The 18013-nt window shown below is 41.4% G+C and overlaps 6 protein-coding genes and 2 long non-coding RNA genes across 8 annotated transcripts; 5 read left to right on the top strand and 3 right to left on the bottom strand.

Annotated features, from left to right (window-relative positions):
* Positions 1–32: 32 nt before the first annotated feature.
* Positions 33–1220, bottom strand: LOC124337739 (gustatory receptor for sugar taste 64e-like). Its single transcript, XM_046791767.1, has 6 exons — positions 1212–1220; positions 1029–1166; positions 454–960; positions 296–379; positions 147–236; positions 33–86 (listed from the first exon to the last, which is right to left on the bottom strand). Exons 1-6 carry the CDS (start codon positions 1218–1220, stop codon positions 33–35), a joined length of 882 nt encoding a protein of 293 aa, XP_046647723.1.
* A 2752-nt stretch (positions 1221–3972) lies between these two features.
* Positions 3973–17398, top strand: LOC124337435. The gene is made up of 3 exons (XR_006917363.1): positions 3973–4072; positions 4144–4979; positions 17389–17398. It is a non-coding gene; the product is annotated as an uncharacterized LOC124337435 (long non-coding RNA).
* Positions 6861–11683, top strand: LOC124336903 (hemocyte protein-glutamine gamma-glutamyltransferase-like). The gene is made up of 20 exons (XM_046790817.1): positions 6861–7092; positions 7316–7357; positions 7433–7474; positions 7550–7774; positions 7834–7937; positions 8004–8220; positions 8282–8415; positions 8484–8619; positions 8702–8928; positions 9001–9178; positions 9242–9407; positions 9470–9573; positions 9644–9750; positions 9818–9909; positions 9981–10123; positions 10194–10528; positions 10601–10724; positions 10798–10958; positions 11025–11161; positions 11223–11683. The coding sequence occupies exons 2-20, from the start codon at positions 7321–7323 to the stop codon at positions 11362–11364; spliced, it is 2811 nt and encodes a 936-aa protein (XP_046646773.1). The 5' UTR covers positions 6861–7092; positions 7316–7320; the 3' UTR covers positions 11365–11683.
* Positions 12705–13123, bottom strand: LOC124337218 (histone H3). The gene has a single exon (XM_046791321.1). It carries the CDS (start codon positions 13113–13115, stop codon positions 12705–12707), a length of 411 nt encoding a protein of 136 aa, XP_046647277.1. The 5' UTR covers positions 13116–13123.
* On the top strand, positions 13403–13725 carry LOC124337294 (histone H4). The gene has a single exon (XM_046791401.1). It carries the CDS (start codon positions 13414–13416, stop codon positions 13723–13725), a length of 312 nt encoding a protein of 103 aa, XP_046647357.1. The 5' UTR covers positions 13403–13413.
* On the bottom strand, positions 14273–14745 carry LOC124337272 (histone H2B.3). The gene has a single exon (XM_046791378.1). The coding sequence runs from the start codon at positions 14743–14745 to the stop codon at positions 14374–14376; it is 372 nt and encodes a 123-aa protein (XP_046647334.1). The 3' UTR covers positions 14273–14373.
* LOC124337244 (histone H2A) lies at positions 15051–15590 on the top strand. Its single transcript, XM_046791349.1, has one exon. It carries the CDS (start codon positions 15083–15085, stop codon positions 15461–15463), a length of 381 nt encoding a protein of 126 aa, XP_046647305.1. The 5' UTR covers positions 15051–15082; the 3' UTR covers positions 15464–15590.
* Positions 15761–16512, top strand: LOC124337363. The gene is made up of 4 exons (XR_006917259.1): positions 15761–15991; positions 16057–16192; positions 16272–16369; positions 16440–16512. It is a non-coding gene; the product is annotated as an uncharacterized LOC124337363 (long non-coding RNA).
* Positions 17399–18013: the final 615 nt, after the last annotated feature.

Raw genomic sequence — 18013 nt, 5'->3', positions numbered from 1 at the left:
CGGGTCAGGACTAGTCCATTCGTCAACATTTCTTAGCGTGGCAGTTGTAGCATGACGACCTCGTACGTCACGATTAAACTGAATAACTGTAATAACATCGAAGTTAAAGAGGATTACAAAAATTTGGTTATAAGAATGTTTCTTACTGCCGATGCAGATGACTTGCAGAGAACGAAGAATCCACTTCCACCAAGACTGATTGGATTACTTTGAATTTCTTGTACAATCATTATCATCTGAAATACCCCCCAAAAGTGACAATTAATTTCTCCAATTGATTTTAGATTGTGTTTACCTTTAAAGCTCTGTTTATTTGATCGTCAGAGTTGGAACCAACAATCGAAGGTAGACTGTACAAGTAGTCGATGGTTTTCTCCGGCTGTGGATTATAAGTAAAAAGATGTCAACGACAGTCTTATCGGCCATTCGAAAGTAATGAATTAAAATACAAACCATTTCGCTTAGTCGACTAGCCAAGAAAACGGAGAATATTAGTCTGAGAACCACGTAGATAAAAGAATAGGTGAAAATGAGACGGACGAGAAAACTTGGGCTGAACAAATCAGCCTCCAGTCCGGAGTACAAAAAGACAAGGATGTAAACGACGTTGCATCCGACAGATATGAGAATTAGTGGCGAGAAAACTTCAGCCACTTTGTGGACCAACGTAGAAATGGCCAGTTGTAACTGCCGGAGCTCTTCCAGCTGTCGGAAGGAATGATGGTTATCGGAAAGCAATTTCTCTTGTAGCGCTTCGTAATAGCGACGACAGATGATTGAGATTAAAGCAATAATCAAATCGCCAGAGATCCAAGCGACTTCACTCAACGACTCGACAAAAATGAGGAAAAAACCGTAGATGTCCTTATAGTCACCGAAATAAGGATTTAAATCTGTCCCTTTTCCCGCCAAATTTACGAAGAGGTGAATTGTATCGGATAAGCTTTCAGCGTCGATTACCTAAAGAAAATTAAGCGCTCGATCGATATAATATGGCTAATTGATTGTGAAAAAAGACTTTTGCTTACCGCACTAATGATGTAACAGCCATTTTCGAGATGGGACATGATTAAGGTAGCAATAACAATGGTCCAGCACTGAGCTACCAAGACTTTACCCAGATGAATTTTGTGCTTGATCAAAAGATTTTCAACTTGGATCCAATTCTGGAATAGATCCAAGAGATTTTGAGATCGATAAATGAAAAATACCAGAGTCATTTCGCAGTGAACGTAATAAATCAAATAAAAAGTGGCGTTGGCGATAATCTTTGACGAGCTACTGAAAGTGTCCAAAACGAGAATGACGGAGAGAACGAAACCAAAAAGGTAAATCAAGCCGAATAAAAGGCACCAACAAAGTGAACCGGAGCATCGCTCGAAATACGGTTCCTTGTCGGATTGTCTCAAAGGGATAACCGCGTAAATTCGACAAAATGAAATGACTGGATTCCAAAGCTGAATGAAATCTGGCTTTTTCTTCATTGTTGTAATAATGGAAGAAACAGAAGGTGTGAATGCCACTACGTTTTAACAAATTCTATGGGCTCAGCCTTGAACCTATACCGAGTATCATAAGTAGCAACAGAACATGCGCCTTATGTTGCTACCCCATATTTTTTTCTTTATTGGATTTATATACTTGTGGGAATATGAGTAGCAACACAACACAATCGTTCGGTATTGTTTACTTCTGCTGTATGGACATAGCAACGAAGTTTTCCTAGCAAAAGTCCTTTGTTGTCATTCATTCCATTAGCTTCCACAAACACGCAGTCAGAGTGTTTACTTTGAAGAAACTAACCTGGAACTATAAGGGAAATGCATTATAGTCAAACAAATGTAACCAACGGATTATTTTTTTATATTTTGATTATATTATTGATTCCGATACATTATTCATTTGTTGTAAAGCAGCGTGTCAGCTAAGTTGTTATTAGTGGGGCAACTGTAGCATGACAACTTCATATGTTACGATTAAACTGAATAGCTAGATAAGAAAGAATATCAATCAGAAATCCTCGTCTAATAATATTTAATGTTTTACCGATGCGGCTGATGATTTGGAAAGAATAAAGAAGCCACCTCCGCCAAGAGCTGTTGATTCGCTTTGTATTTCTTCTATAATTAGATCCATCTGTCAAATTCATCGTAGACTGTTGAAATAATTCTCGACGCATAAAATTAATTTTAGTTATTATTACCTTAATCAATCTCCTCCTTTGTTGCTCAGTGTTATTCCCGACTATGGACGGCAAACCACACAGGTAATGTATGGTATTCCGTGGCTGTGAGAAATAGTTAATTAATTATTACATTTCCTAATTATTGCTAAATATTGGCAAATAATTTCACCATTTCATTTAGAAGGCTCGCCAGGTAGACGGAGAATGTTAGCCTAAGCGCAATGTAGATGAACGAATAAGTGAAAACGAAACGAACAAAGAAGCTTGGGCTAGTGATATCGGCCTCCAGTCCGGAGTACAGAAAAGTCAGGATGTAAACGACATTGCAGCCGATCGTTATGAGAATCAGTGGTGAGAAAACTTCAGCTATTTTTTGGACTAAAGTGGAGATTGCCAATTGCACCCGGCGGATCTCTTCCAGTTGGCGCAAAGAGATGATACCACATTGTTGAGAACGTAGTTGTCTGTTTAACGCTTCGTAATAGCGGCGGAGCAGAATTGAGATCAAGGCAATGATCAAATCACCGGCAATCCAAGCGACTTCGCTCAACGACTCGACGAAAATTAGCGCGAATGCGTAAACATCTTTATAGCCACCGAAATAAGGGCTCAAGTCTGTTCCCTTTCCGGCCAGATTTACCAAAAGGTAAATAATTTCGGTCATATTTTTTGCGTCCATTACCTAATAAATTTTTTCTCTCAATTAATAGAAGCGCAAATGTTTTGCAGAATTCATTCTTACATACCGCACCAGTGATGTAGAAACCGTTTTCAAGATTGGACAAGATAACCGTGGCAATAAAAATCAGCCAGCACTGCGCCTTTGTGATTTTTCCAATGAAGATTTTTCTCAAATGAAGTTGACGTTCAGTTTCGACCCAGTGCTGAAATAGGGAGACGAGTTCACCGGAATAGTACAAGAAGAATACCAGGGTCATTTCGCAATGGGCGTAGTAAATTAAGTAGAAAGTAGCGTCGGCTATCATCTTCGAGGAACTGTTGAACGTGTCGATGACGAGACAAACCGAGATGGCGAACGTGAAAAGGTAAATCGAAGCAACGGACAGACACCAACAGAACGAGCCGGAGCTGCGTTCAAAGTATGGATCCTTGTCGCACTGCTTTAATGGAACGACTCCATAGCAACGAAGGAAAGAAATCACTGGATTCCACAGTTGAATGACATCAGGTTTTTTCGCCATTTAGCTTATAATGCTGTTTTGAATGTTAACTATATACCAGAGTATGAACAAGTTATTAGTTGGACGTCCTACAACCTACTAAGTGCTGTATTTATTTTGTTGAATTCTACTGACTTGGGGAACTTGCCATTTGCAACAGAAATGCCCAACATGGATTGTGTTGTTCACTAATGGAATATCGAAATTTCCCATGTGACGCATGCATTTCAATTATGTAAACATAGAGCAAAGTGCATATCAATAGTTTTGTTTATTTACATTTAACTAAATTGAGAGCCTGTTCAATAAGTATAAACTTTTTTTTTACAGCAATTTTCTTTTTTAGAAATATCAGAATATGTGTTTCACCCCGTAGCTAAAGTTACCACCATTGCCATATGCATTTGCCGCCAGAAGGACTTAGCTTTGGCGGATTCAATGAGTCAATCAATCAATCATTCATCGCCTTCCTTTCATGCTTCATTCTTCTGCTCATTATCCGTTAATAACCCTATTTTGTAATCTATAATGCTAAAAGCCCTTAAGCAGATAATTTCATTCATCCAGGCAGTTATTAGTTATAGTTTTTTACTCTCTTAGTTCGTTACTTTTCATCAGCCACTGTGTGAATACGACGATACGATATCCCAGTCTCCTGTGGTCTCGAAGTTCAGCAAATTTGAACAAAGGTGCAGTTTATGAAAAGGTAGATATTTCTCGTTTCCTGTATCAGTGTGCAAATGTTGGAAACATGGGTTATTTTATTCTCCTTTATAGATTTATCTGGTCTCAATCAGCTGGAGAAACTGGACGTTATGTTTGGTAGTAGGCCTGTGAGTTAATTTTCTCTTTTCACTGGAAGGTTACACTAATCTGTTCATACAGCTGCACAAGAAAGAACAGCAAATGAAGTTGTTGTTATTTCACCCTTATTTCAACCTGAAGAGTTCACAAAAAGCATTAGAAATGGCTTTTGAATCACTTTCACCAGTTTAATTCTGATATCATCATGTGTGTGCTGCCATTTAACCACACACAACATTTCAGAGCCATTCAACTGAATGGATTGAAGAACCAGTTTAGAAAATGGAAGTTACTATGTCCCCTTCAGGAATCTCAGTTCCACTGCAAAAAAACACACTATATTTGATAACTGTGCTGAAAATACGAGCCTGATTAAACTCATCTGTGCAAACCTAAAGAAAACTGGTATGATTCATTCAGAAAAACTATCTTTTTTGAACATTTTCATCACATTTTTCACCACAATAATGATTGGTTTAGTGAATCAAACGGAATTAGCGGCGAGCAATTAGCTGTTCTTCTCCCGTCCCTTCTAAATGGACACGTCAGCAAGTAGATCGGAGGAACTCGTCAAAACTTCAGTCAAGCTTTCAGTCTATTCAGCAAATCCTAGCAACGGCCAGCCTACCCCGGTTATTAATTAATGGCGTCTCTCAAGTATACACTGAAGTGACCATGATTGAAACTGGACTTTTCATTCCGACACTTTCCATCACACCTTTGATTTCCATCCTGTCGGGAAGTTTTGCTGCCATGAGCAACGAAGAGCTCACCATCCAACTCGCTGCTTTGAAAAATTTCATCGTAAAGTCGTGAAGCGGGATCGTTGCAGGGTTGTTACTGAGGAGCGTTCAGCAAGCAACTGTTGAACAGATGAATGCGGCAGAAGAACCAGTCGATCGGCTTTGGTTTCATTGGCACTTAAACTCCCTGAGACCAGGTTCCGTGCGCTCTATTTCCAGCTGTACGATTGGGCTACACGAAATATGGCGAAAAAGCGCCTCATTACTTTTTACAACTTGCGATGCAGTTGGCCGAAAAGATCAAGGACATCTTTGTCGTCTTTACTGGCCACTTTATCCGGAATGCAGCCCAGGTGATTGTCGACGCCAACTTCACGCAGAATGGATCCTTACCATTCAACGGACCCCATGCCGAAGGGAACACGTTGATGCTGCTCGAATACGTGCTGCGATGCCTCTACCGCGTTTGCTTGCGCGATAACGAGAATTTCTTCAACAAGGAACGATTTGGAACTCTCATGGAGCCTTAGGTGGATCAGCTCGAAAATCAGCTTGGAGAAGATGATGCCGTCAAGCGACGTCAAAGATCTCCTCATCCCATTCATAATTAAGATGGCCGTTGCTGAGACCGATGACTGTTTATGGAAGGCACTTTGACTACCAATTGCTGCTGAAGAGAAGAAGCAACTCGCCTCACGTTCGACGGAGATCACTTTCTGCGTTGTCGGCGCTCGTCTCGAATCTTGAACAAGGTTACGTGGCTTCGATCCCGTTTGCCATGCCCTTCTTGTCTGAACTGCTTAAAGATGATGTCGTTGATGTGGCTGCCACCGCTCATATCACATTGGCAGTTTTCCCACGCTTCTGGAGAATTGGAGTTTAAGAATAATCTGAGGAAAAACATAAGGTAAGGGATTTCATGCAAATTTAAAATAGATTTTTTTTTTCCATTTTAAAATTACTTAATATAACTATAACTAAACAACTCATTTTCTATGCAGAAGAAATAAAATCTCGAAGGCCGACCCCACTTGGCGTTTTCGCTCCATTGTCTTCCACCCTTTCTGCTTTGAAATTTAATAATTCGTTTCTTCAAACAAAAATCATAATATGATAGACGTGTCAGACGTTATAATGTTTCCCAAGTTGTTTCCAGATTTCTCGTTTTTAGCGCACGACCCTGTTTTTCCTTTCGGTCCGTTCTTGCCCTGATGTATCCTAATTCCTAGTGCACATAATTCGGAAGTGTTTATTTAAAATTCGTTTGCTTTACATTCTTATAGGAATTTATTTTCTTTCCTTAAAGCAAAGTCTAATGGAACACAATCGATTCTAAGCTCCGTGGCGGCAGGGAGACCTTTGATGAACACGCAAGCCCAGCGCTGCCGCGTACAATTTCTTACGACAAATTATTGTCCACAATGACGCTCGCCTATTAAAAATGCTGAATGTAGCCACTCTAATTAAAACTGTTTGTGTAAGCCTCCCAGAAATTCATGTCATCTCCATCAAAACAGATTTCAGCATTATTTTGGTTGCTTTTATCATCATTGCATATTGAAGCACGTTTATTGGCATGGCTATCTGCATGCAATGCAAACGTCCTTACTTCTTTTCCATTTTCAAGTCGTATTTGAAGTTGTGTATGGAACCGATAATAATTATTCTTATGAAATGTGCTCAAGAAACAAAGCCCGAGAACATCGCAGTGACCGCTACGAGATGGATTTCGACATTGTCTGTGTGTAATTATTATACAAATTATGAGAGTTGTTTCCGATTTCATTCGAAATTGAATACCCGTGACTGTGAGTATACATAATTGAAAGGGTATAGTTGTGACTATAAAGTAACCCCATCTGCTTTTGTTCCAGTTCCGTATCTGTAACTTGGATGTCTGGAACCACAAACTCAACGATGCATGTGATGGGGATAAATAGCGAAGGAAGACGCCGAATGAATTCGTGTTGGTTTTGCATTAGCTGCGTCAACACGTCTTTGGATCGCGGGAACGTCGAGTTAAATACCCAATTCAGCATATCCGTCTCTTTTTGAGTTGAGACAATTGTGCTGTAGACCTGTCTTCCCCAAAAAGGTAGACACGCTTGTTAAACCACGGGCTCCGGTCTGTCTTGCTGCGTCCTCTCTGATTTTGACCAAAGAAACCAATTTGATCTTGGTAAGTTATTTCACTGCTAATTTTTAGGAAATCTACTTAAGTGTTTTCCAATTTTGTATTTTTTGTTTTTTTTCGTTCATTGTTCGTTATTCACTATTTTTACTTTTTAGTATCTTATTTATCTAAATGGTTCTATAGGGGCTTACCCGCTACGATGCAATATGTTTTATGCTCAAAATGAGTATTTATTCCGTTTCTATAATTTTGTCATTTCATTTTTTAGGCGCAATGAGTTCTTCATCATTGAATCAACCCGGATCTCCAGGTATAATAAATTTGAAAATAAATCCCTCTTTACTCCAATGCGATGTTGATTGAAATTCTTTTAAATCTGACTTAGGCATGTTGCGTCGTTCGAACATGACTCAACAAGGATCACCAGGTAAATAGCAACACATTCCAAAATACTAAATTTTCCATAATATTGTCATGTTGTTTGAAAAAAAAATATCCATAGTTATGTTGCATCGTTCAATGAGCAATTCCGGTTTGAACAACTTGGCCCATTCGTCGAGCTTCGTTCGCCGTAACAACGATCGCGATGGAATGGGTACCATCGCCGGAGTCAGTCCCGGTGGCAGCAATGCCGCTTACCGCGCCTCATTGGTCTCGCACTACGCCGAAGATTTGGACAGACGTCGTCGCGCTGAACGAGCTGTCGAAGAGATTCGCACCGATGGAAGTAATACATTTCTCCGTTTCATTCGTTCAACAGCAAATTTTAAATGTTAAATACGTTAGTTCCATCAGATAACCTGAAGATCGAATCTGTTGAGCTGTTCTCACGAGACAACGCCCGAGAACATCGCACTGATCGCTACGAGATGGTTTTTGACAACGGCCGCGTAACAAATGATCAGACTTTTGGCTAATTTCGTACGCTAATTGTCAACTGTAAACTTTAATAACAGGACATTGGATCTCCATCGTCCATGGCTATGTCCAGGTCCGTGACAAACATGGCTTCCATGTCTTCGATGTCACCAATGTTGTCGATGGACTACCGTTCGTCTTCTTCACCGTCGACTACCGTTCTCCGTCGTGGCCAGCCTTTCTTCATGGCTATCCGCATGAAGGATCGTAACTTTGATCCACGCCGTGACATCTTGCGGGCATCGTTTACTTTTGGTAAACAGACAGTCACGAAATGGATAGTAGTAGAATTCAGCGCTAATATTATTACTTTTAGGCCCCAATCCTCAAGTGACCAAGGGAACCAAAGTCGTTTTGCCTTTCCGCATGAATCAGCGCGAATTCAGCCGGGCCCCGCAAAAGTGGGACATGCGTCTCCATCAACAAGAGGGTTTCAACATCACTTTCCAGGTAAAACTATCCAAAATCTGAATTACTTGGCGGAGCCTTAAAAGTTAAATGTCTTTCGATTTTGGTAGGTTCACATCCCCGCCAACGCGCTTGTCGGATTATGGCGAGTGAATATTGAAACGACGACAACGACGCCCGGTGCACGGGTCGACGAATTCCGTTTCAAGGATGACATTTACATCTTGTTCAACCCCTTCTGCCGAGGTGCGTTGTTCGTTTAGATACCGTTTTGTGTGAAAATCGCTTAATCAAAATTTTGATTATTTTACTCCATAACATGTAACAGACGACCCAGTTTACTTGGACAACGAGGAGCTTCGCAGGGAGTATCTCATGAACGAGACTGGCAAGGTCTTTGTAGGCACTCACCACCGCCCGAAAGGACGCCGTTGGGTCTACGGACAGTTCTCTGACGTTGCTCTGCCAGCTGCCCAGCTTTTGCTTGAACAGTCTGGTCTCAACCCGACCGAGAGAGGCAACCCTGTCCAAGTCGTCCGCGCCATTGCTTCCATCGTAATCAAATGACATTTCATTATTCGTAGGCGGGTGAACGATTTCTTGATTATTTTTCACTTGAACTAACAGATTAACGCCAACGAAGGCTTTGGATTGTTGGAAGGCAAATGGGAAGGCTCGTTCGAAGATGGTGTTTGCCCGTGGGTGTGGACTGGAAGCAACAAAATCTTCGAGCACTACTTGCGCAACGGATCCAAGCCAGTCAAATACGGGCAATGCTGGGTGTTTGCCGCCGTGGCCACTTCCAGTAATTAAATCTATGACCGAGTTTCATACTTCCGTAATAATCCCCTCTATAAAATGTTGACAGTCTTCCGCGCTTTGGGTATTCCATCTCGTCCCGTGACCAATTTCGTTTCCGCACGCGATACCAACCACACCCTGTCCGTCGACAAGTACTTTGACATCTTTGGCGATGAGATGAAAGGTGGCCCAGATGGCGACAATCAGGATGCCGTTTGGAACTTCCACGCTTGGTAACATTATTTTATTCTTTAGATGCTTCATCTTCGTTTTAATTCTATGATTGACCGAGAAGGACTGAAGTTTGGATGTCGCGACCTGATCTCCAAGCCAATTGCAATGGATGGCAGGCTATTGATCCCACTCCCCCTCCTCATTTCTGGCAGAAGAACACGGGAGGTTTGTTACCCAAGTTGTTGAATTAAAATCATGAGTTGTTGAAATCCTTGTTTAAATCACATTTAATCAGATCAAAAGAGCCGTGGACCGTTGGCCGTTGAAGCTTTCCGTCGTGGACCCTCTTCCGTCGAGTCGGTTCGTCGTGGCGAAGTTGGATTCGCTTTCGACACCCCATATGTAAGATTTTAAAAGAAGAAATTATTATCTTTAAAAGTGACGATTGATGACTAACTGAAAATTACAGCTGTTTGCTGAGGTCAACGCTGAAGTGAGTCACTTCCAGGAAGACGAGACTTCACACTGGGGATACAGGAAAATTCACGTCAACAACTACCAGTAACATTTACAATTTTTTTTTAGCTATTTGCGTGTCAATAGTTAGAGCTCATTCCATTCAAAATTTTTAGGGTCGGCCGCATGATCTTAACCAAGCGACCGGGAGCCGACGATGACGTCAGCGACGCCGACGCAGAAGATATCACGAGTCTTTACAAGAACCCTGATGGCATGTCCCGCTATCAGAAGCAAGGCGATTTCAACTACCACTTCAGTAAGGCTCTAGAACAATGTCAAATCGATTTAGCCACTATTAACCTTTATATCTCATTGTGATTGAAAAGATCAGGGAATGTCGTCACCCTATCTGGAAAGGAGAGATATGAATATGAGGGATAGAGATAACAATAGGGATATGATGCACTACCCTGGAACATCTGTGCGTCGATTGAGTTCAGTCGATATCGCTCGCAAACCCTGGTATGATGAATCACGTCATCCTACCGATTCCGGTAGCTCTGCAGCCGAACGCGTCTCAGCCATGAACGCATCTCGCAGTGTTGAACGAACTCAGCCTATGTTTGACAACCGACCAGTCAACGAAGATGTTTACTTTGACTTGATCGAGCAAGAAAAAGTTGCCTGGGGACAGCCTTTCAATCTCCAAGTTCTTGTCCAGGTATTTTAAACCGCAAGAAATTCCCGCGCTTTCCTTGATTTAAAAATGTTATTGGCTCGATTTCAATTTTAGAATCGTTCACAAGAAATGAGAACCATCACGACGATCCTATCTGCAAACTCCGTTTATTACACCGGAGTTACTGCGCGTCGTCTTGGTCGCAGCGATCGTCAGCTTGTTCTTCAACCGGGAGGCCGTAAGTATTTTTGTTTCTGCCTACATTTATTATGAAATGTTTCCGACTAATCTCGTTGCAATTCAAACATCAGGAGAAACTCTGCAAGTCCGCATCAGCTGGGACGAATATCGCGACAAAATTGTCGACTATGGCCATATCAAGATCTTTGCCATGGCTTCTGTGCAAGAGACTAAGCAGTCGTGGAGCGAAGAAGATGACTTCCAGCTGGAGAAACCCAAGTTGGATGTCCAGGTAGCTTTCTTGAGCGTTACTGTGGTCTTACGCAGCTCTTCTGATAAATATTTAAATTTGCTTTAGATCCGAGGAAACCCGCAGGTGGGTCAGGATTGCTTCGCTACATTCAGCTTCATGAACCCAGTGTCAGTTACTCTGACAGAGTGCGAGTTCACATTCGAAGGACCCGGTCTTGTTCGCCCACAAACTGTGAAATACCGGTGAGATTTATTTTTTTTTTAAATGTAATATTCATTTAATTCAAGTAATTCTGTTCGCCAGTGACGTGAAACCGGGAGAGATGATCAGTTTCGCCCAAAAGTTCATTCCTCGATTCAACGGTGAGCGCAAATTGGTTGCCACTTTCAACTCTCGCGAATTGGGCGACATTGTTGGCTCTCGTCCGATTCACGTTCGTGACTGAGATATTTCTCATCGAAGCAACCCGACTACCACGTAAACTCCTTCGACATGACGATCTGGACCTTGAAACGGACTTGGACTTGCCCATGGAAAAGTGTTGCAAATTAGTCAAGTAACTCTCGTTTTCTCTGCACTTTTTACAACTCTATTTCATTTACATATTAAACACCCCAAAATTAACCATTTGCGTTATGATTGTATCCAATTTAACCACTCTTCTTATGCTCCTCTTCTTATTGATGGTGTTGGTTTAACTGCTAATCTTCTTATATACTTTCTGGGTGATGGTTTTAGTCAACCAGAATAAATTTCATCAATCGTATTCCTTGTGCATTGACTTGTTTTACAGCACCGATGTGCTATAATTTATTATGTAGTAATGTTATTGTACTCGTCGTGAAAATGAGGTATTATCACGGCCTCCCGGGACTTCACTAAAGATTGAGCGAAATTTTTTGATAAAGAAAAGGTGACGTCCGAAGACGAGATTTGTTAGTTTCTTTGGAGCCCATTGAGAAGTAGAGTCAAAGGAAAATAAAAGTAATCAGAACTGAATCAATTACTTTGAGATCAAGTATCGAATTTAAAAATTTTCTCTCATCCCTCAAATCTCTCTTACTCTCCTTTCCTCATTCTCTCTTCTCCTTTGCTTCCCTTCGTAAAAACAGAGAGAGCAATTCGCTTCTACAAATAGGTTTTTGAAGGGTCGCGCCGCTAAAATGTTGGATGAGCTCAACATTTTGGCCACCAGGTGGTTTGTTTGTTTACTTCGTCGTTTGCATTATTTTGATTGTCGACTGTGTTCTTGTTTAAAATGCTATACTTATTTGTGTCTAGGAATATCGAAACAAACAATTAGGAATTCAGAATGTGGTTGTGAATTTAAATAAAGTGTTGGGATTTGAAAGATAAGTGCTGAGGATCACAAGAATAAAACGACTGCCAGATCTTATTTGCAAACCAGGTTGGTTCTAAAGTTTTCACGTTTTCAGATTCCCATGATACTAATTGATAGCCTTTACTGTTTACATGGTTTGTGGTTAACTTATTTTGGCGAAGTTCCAAATTAGTGCATAATGTTTCAATGTCTGCTCTTGTTTACCTAAAAATTAGCAGTCTTCCTATGCACATTGAAATTATCGAAAAGGACATTTAAAAGGAACCAGTAGTTAGCGATAAGTAAGAGTATTCTCTATTGTTAAAGCCATTGTTTCACTGACATTACTCTGTGACTGTAAGAAAGATTTACATAATGAAAATAATTGGTGGTTGATAATCTTTTCATTAGTAAATGGTGGCCCTGAAAAGGGCCGATTGGTAAGTCAAAAGGGAATAGGTCGTTCAGGCACGTTCACCACGAATACGGCGAGCGAGCTGGATGTCTTTTGGCATGATGGTGACTCGCTTGGCGTGGATGGCGCACAGGTTGGTGTCTTCGAAAAGACCCACCAAGTAAGCCTCGCTGGCCTCCTGAAGGGCCATGACGGCCGAGCTCTGGAAACGCAAGTCGGTCTTGAAATCCTGGGCGATTTCTCTGACCAAGCGCTGGAATGGCAACTTGCGGATCAGAAGCTCGGTCGACTTTTGGTAGCGACGGATCTCACGAAGGGCGACGGTGCCGGGACGATAACGATGGGGTTTCTTGACTCCTCCAGTGGCCGGGGCACTTTTACGAGCGGCTTTGGTGGCCAACTGTTTGCGGGGCGCCTTGCCACCGGTGGATTTGCGAGCGGTCTGCTTGGTACGAGCCATTTCGAGCGACTGAAATTTCAAATGTTCTAAACTTCTAACTAGTGAAAAGTACTTGGTATATGTGGGGAACCTACGGACGTTGCGGAGCTAAGCGAGTTCACTGGCTAGGGATTGGTTAGTTCAAAAATGGGAGGGAAAAGAAAAATTTATAACGGAAATCCTTTTTGTTGACAAGTGATGGCTGGAGCTGAGTTCCACCAATAGGAGTTCAGCTTGAGGATCCGGTAGGGTATATATTGGGACCATAGTGAGTTGAACATCATTCGTTATTTTTTAAATCTCTGAAACTCATTTGAAAATGACTGGTCGCGGCAAAGGAGGAAAAGGACTCGGCAAGGGAGGCGCCAAACGTCATCGCAAAGTTTTGCGTGACAACATCCAGGGAATCACCAAGCCGGCCATCCGTCGTCTTGCCCGTCGTGGTGGTGTCAAGCGAATCTCTGGTCTCATCTACGAGGAGACCCGCGGTGTGTTGAAGGTGTTCCTTGAGAACGTGATTCGTGACGCCGTCACCTACACTGAACACGCCAAGAGGAAGACGGTGACGGCCATGGACGTCGTCTACGCACTGAAACGCCAAGGCCGCACACTGTACGGTTTCGGCGGTTAAATCTGATTTTAGTATTCAAACTCTGACCTTTCAAACCAATCGGCCCTTTTCAGGGCCACCATTTACGTGAAGCAAAAGATTTCTCAACTACTTAACCATATTCTTGCCGACTTTATACTAGATAGAATAACAAAATCCTTGAATTTTGAATTCATTATTAATCTATTTTATCTTTGAAAGATTTGATATAGCATGAAGCAATGCCAATTGTTCGTGCGTTTTAAAAGATATTTTTCTGTGATACGTAAACGGTGTGTTTAACCAAATAACTAAAATAACAATATTCCAGATGCAATTGTTTTCTCCGGTTCTCATATTTTACAGTATTTTTATTTTTGACTTCCCGGAATATTTAACAAAAATGTTTTATATTTGTTAACGAGTTGCTAACGGAGATCAACCTCTGAATCAAATGAATATATTGACACTTTCTCGCATAAAAATCAACAGATATCGAATTCGAACTGGAGAAATATAGAGAAAAGCTCTAGATCAAAGTATTTCATAACGCTCCGTCGCACTAAATTTGGTAGGGATTAGAACTCCATTAGACAATAAGTGTCAAAAGCAGTTAGATATTTTTCATTTCTTGAAAATTTGGTGGCCCTGAAAAGGGCCGTTTGGTTGGAAGAGACCGAGATGAACAATCTACTTGGTGCTGGTGTACTTGGTGACTGCCTTGGTGCCTTCAGACACGGCGTGCTTGGCCAACTCACCGGGCAAGAGCAGACGGACGGCCGTCTGGATTTCCCGGCTAGTGATGGTCGAACGCTTGTTGTAGTGGGCAAGACGGGACGACTCTCCAGCGATGCGCTCGAAAATGTCGTTGACGAAGCTGTTCATGATGGTCATGGCTTTGGAGGAGATGCCAGTGTCGGGGTGGACCTGCTTCAAAACTTTGTAGATGTAAATGGCGTAGCTCTCCTTCCTCTTGCGCTTCTTCTTCTTGTCTCCTTTGGCAATGTTCTTCTGGGCCTTGCCGGCCTTCTTCGCAGCTTTTCCGCTTACTTTGGGGGGCATTCTAAGACTTCAGTAAATCTGAGAAAGAAAGTAACGATTGTCACTTCAAATTTCGTTTTTATATTGAAGCTGGCTCCCCCTCACTACTTGATGGTAGCCAAAACTCGCGTCTCCAGAGACTTACGTGTAGCAGCAGATGTTCACTTGGGGGCGGAGCTAGTGACACAATCAGGGGAAAGATGAAAGAAAGGGGGGAAAATAAAAGTTTACTGTTTGGCTACCAAGATTGCATTCTGAATCCGACATCAAGCGACTATATAAGCGTCGATTTTTCAAATTGTATACATCACTCGTTCCTTGATTATAGGAACCGCGTTTACTTACTCTACATCTCAACATGTCTGGTCGTGGTAAAGGAGGCAAAGTCAAGGGAAAGTCAAAGACCCGTTCCAGCAGGGCCGGACTTCAATTCCCCGTCGGTCGTATCCACCGAATGCTCCGCAAGGGATCGTACGCTGAGCGCGTTGGTGCCGGAGCGCCCGTCTACTTGGCTGCCGTCATGGAGTACTTGGCCGCTGAGGTCCTCGAGTTGGCCGGTAACGCCGCCCGTGACAACAAGAAGACCCGCATCATCCCTCGTCACTTGCAATTGGCCATCCGCAACGACGAAGAGTTGAACAAACTTCTCTCCGGGGTCACCATCGCTCAGGGTGGTGTTTTGCCCAACATCCAGGCCGTTCTCTTGCCCAAGAAGACCGACAAACCCGCCAAGGCTTAAACTTCTCCCGTCTTTGAATAAACGGCCCTTTTCAGGGCCACCAATTTAATTTTGAAAAAAAGAATTTGCTAAATGCTATATTTCGCACATTATTTCGTTTCTGACTGAGAGAAAAACTTTATTAACATTTTACATGTTATTGTACAGATTTATAAATATCTTATAATCTTAATCAATGTCTGAATTCAGTACGTATGAGTTTATGATCCACCTTGTTAATTCAGGCAACCTTGCCCACTCCCCCTTAGTTCTAGTTAAAATTCAAAATGGTCGCCCTTTGGCTTGTTGTTGGTTGCGGGTGGTGTGACAGCGATTGTGTCGAAAATTCTCACTGATTCGGTCTTTTTTTTGTTTATTTTTAATGGAAAATAGCACCAATCACTAGCACTAAGTAATCAGATGTCGCAGTGTCTCCCATGTTGTTGTTCTTTAATGGTGAAACGAGGCGAAATGAGCGAAACAAATTGTTACATAATTTATGCTTATATTCCTGTGATTTCAATTACAAAATTGAACTTCGTATCATATGTAGGTTTATCTTTACCTAGTTTCCTTATTTTTATACTGTATTATTTTATTTCTTTAAATATTAGATGCATACTGTCATTCATTCCAACAAGTTGACTTAGCGCTCAGTCAATTTCCATCCAATAGACCCATAATGCTGTCAAAACCTAAAACTCATGTTTGAAGCTCACATATAAAGGAATACAAATCTGCCGAGTTAAGGTATTTCCCCATTACTACTAACAGTCCATTACAATTCAGATTTTCATGTAACATAGGTATTCTTGTTCATGAACCATAGGACTTTTCTGAATCTCGCAATTTTGGTGGTGTAACCTGCAACATCATGTTTGCTGTGATGGCTGTTTCTACTTCTGTAGCATCCCAGCTGAGAGATAGGTAGAGTTTTATTTTTCACTGGTAAATTTGTAAATAAAGTAGAGAATATCCTTGTCCCATTGCTACTTAGAGTTTCAGTGACATGAAGAGTGTGATGTGAATAATGCCGTGTGTATGCAAAAATGTTACAGTTCTTCTTGACGCCTTACTAAATTCATCACCCATATGATAAAGGTGAGCATCAATACCACCTATCACCATGCTACTGTAACACATTATGACACTTTCTTTAGCATCAGGAAATGTTTCTCAACATGAGGAGTAAGACTGTTGGTTGCTGTGAATTCCATTTTTACGGTTTTTCATCATGAACATTTCAGTGTGCTTCTTAGAAAAGGTAAAGATTGATATGTTTTATTCTTTGGTATATTTTCATTAATGTAAATGTATAATTAATGTATGTGTTCATTAATGTCGTGTGGTCCTGGCACGGAGATTCTTGTGCCAATGGTGACCTTTGTCCATGACGGAAGAGGGACTTCCATCAACGTTCTTCTCCATCCTTATCTTGGCGACGCACGCTCATCTAACTTCACTGCTTCTAAACACAATTTGTTTTACTTCACTGGCGAGTTTCTGGACCACTTCAGTGATCGCTTCCGTCCGCTGTTACGCACCTGCAGTCACTCACCACGGGATTATGCCCAGGTACCCAACAATTGACTTATTTTCGTAGGTTATCTAATAATAGTCTAGTTGCGTTAGACTCTGTCTGTGTAATAGTTTTCGACTCTGTTTGTGTATTAGTTTAAAATCAGACCCTTCTTACGCGCCAACGAAGTTTTACTTGGACGTTTCTTTTTTCTAACGCTAGATGGCTTTTTGACAATTTGCAGCTGTCATAACAGTCAGTTTCAGTTACTTTGCACGTATATTTAAACATTTATTGGCAGTTATTTTGTTGAAATATTTAGTAATAACTGACAATTACTATTCCAGCAACAAAGCTCACTTGTAAAATTTTCGATAATTGCTCTTTTTTTCTACTTCCGGTTTGCTCATTTCAGTCAGTAGTTCAGACAATATTCATTCGAGGAGCAAAAGAACCACATATTCGTAATCCTCGTCGAATTTGTGGTAAAGTTCATGTTATCTTTTTTACGTACGCGTACTTCCGGTTTCGAACATTTTCCTGAACTATAGTTCAGGAAAATTCTCGATTTTGGCCAAATTTTGGATTTCGTTTAAATCACATCTAATCAACCCCAAATTTCATGGAGATCACGAATATGTGGTTTAATTTGACGACAGCTCAATGGTTGAGGCGCTGTGGTTACTTCCGGTCTACTTCCGGAATTTTTTTTTTGAAGACTAGCATGTGAGCTTTGTTCTGTGAACAGTTCTCAATATTGTCGATCGATGATGCTATGTCGATCCTTTGTATGCGGAGGTAGTGTATATTTTCAACATGTTCCAACTGATGCAGTGTTTATTAATTATTTTTCAATTGCCATTGTAGAGTTCAACCTACAGACGGGCCGGCCGGTTTGCATGTCCTTCACGCTTGAAGGTCGCGGGGAATATTACGTTAAACTGTCAATGCGGTGGTGTAGAGGTTGGGTGCGAATGAAACGTGTTGCATCATTATCAAGCAGGTACAATAGCAGAAAGGCTCAGCCATTTGGTATTCATTTTGATATTGGT

Source organism: Daphnia pulicaria, chromosome 4, assembly GCF_021234035.1.
Source record: "Daphnia pulicaria isolate SC F1-1A chromosome 4, SC_F0-13Bv2, whole genome shotgun sequence".
NCBI classification, from domain to species: Eukaryota; Metazoa; Arthropoda; class Branchiopoda; order Diplostraca; family Daphniidae; genus Daphnia; species Daphnia pulicaria.
Note: the sequence above shows the minus strand (reverse complement) of the source record. Positions and strands in the feature narration are given on the sequence as shown.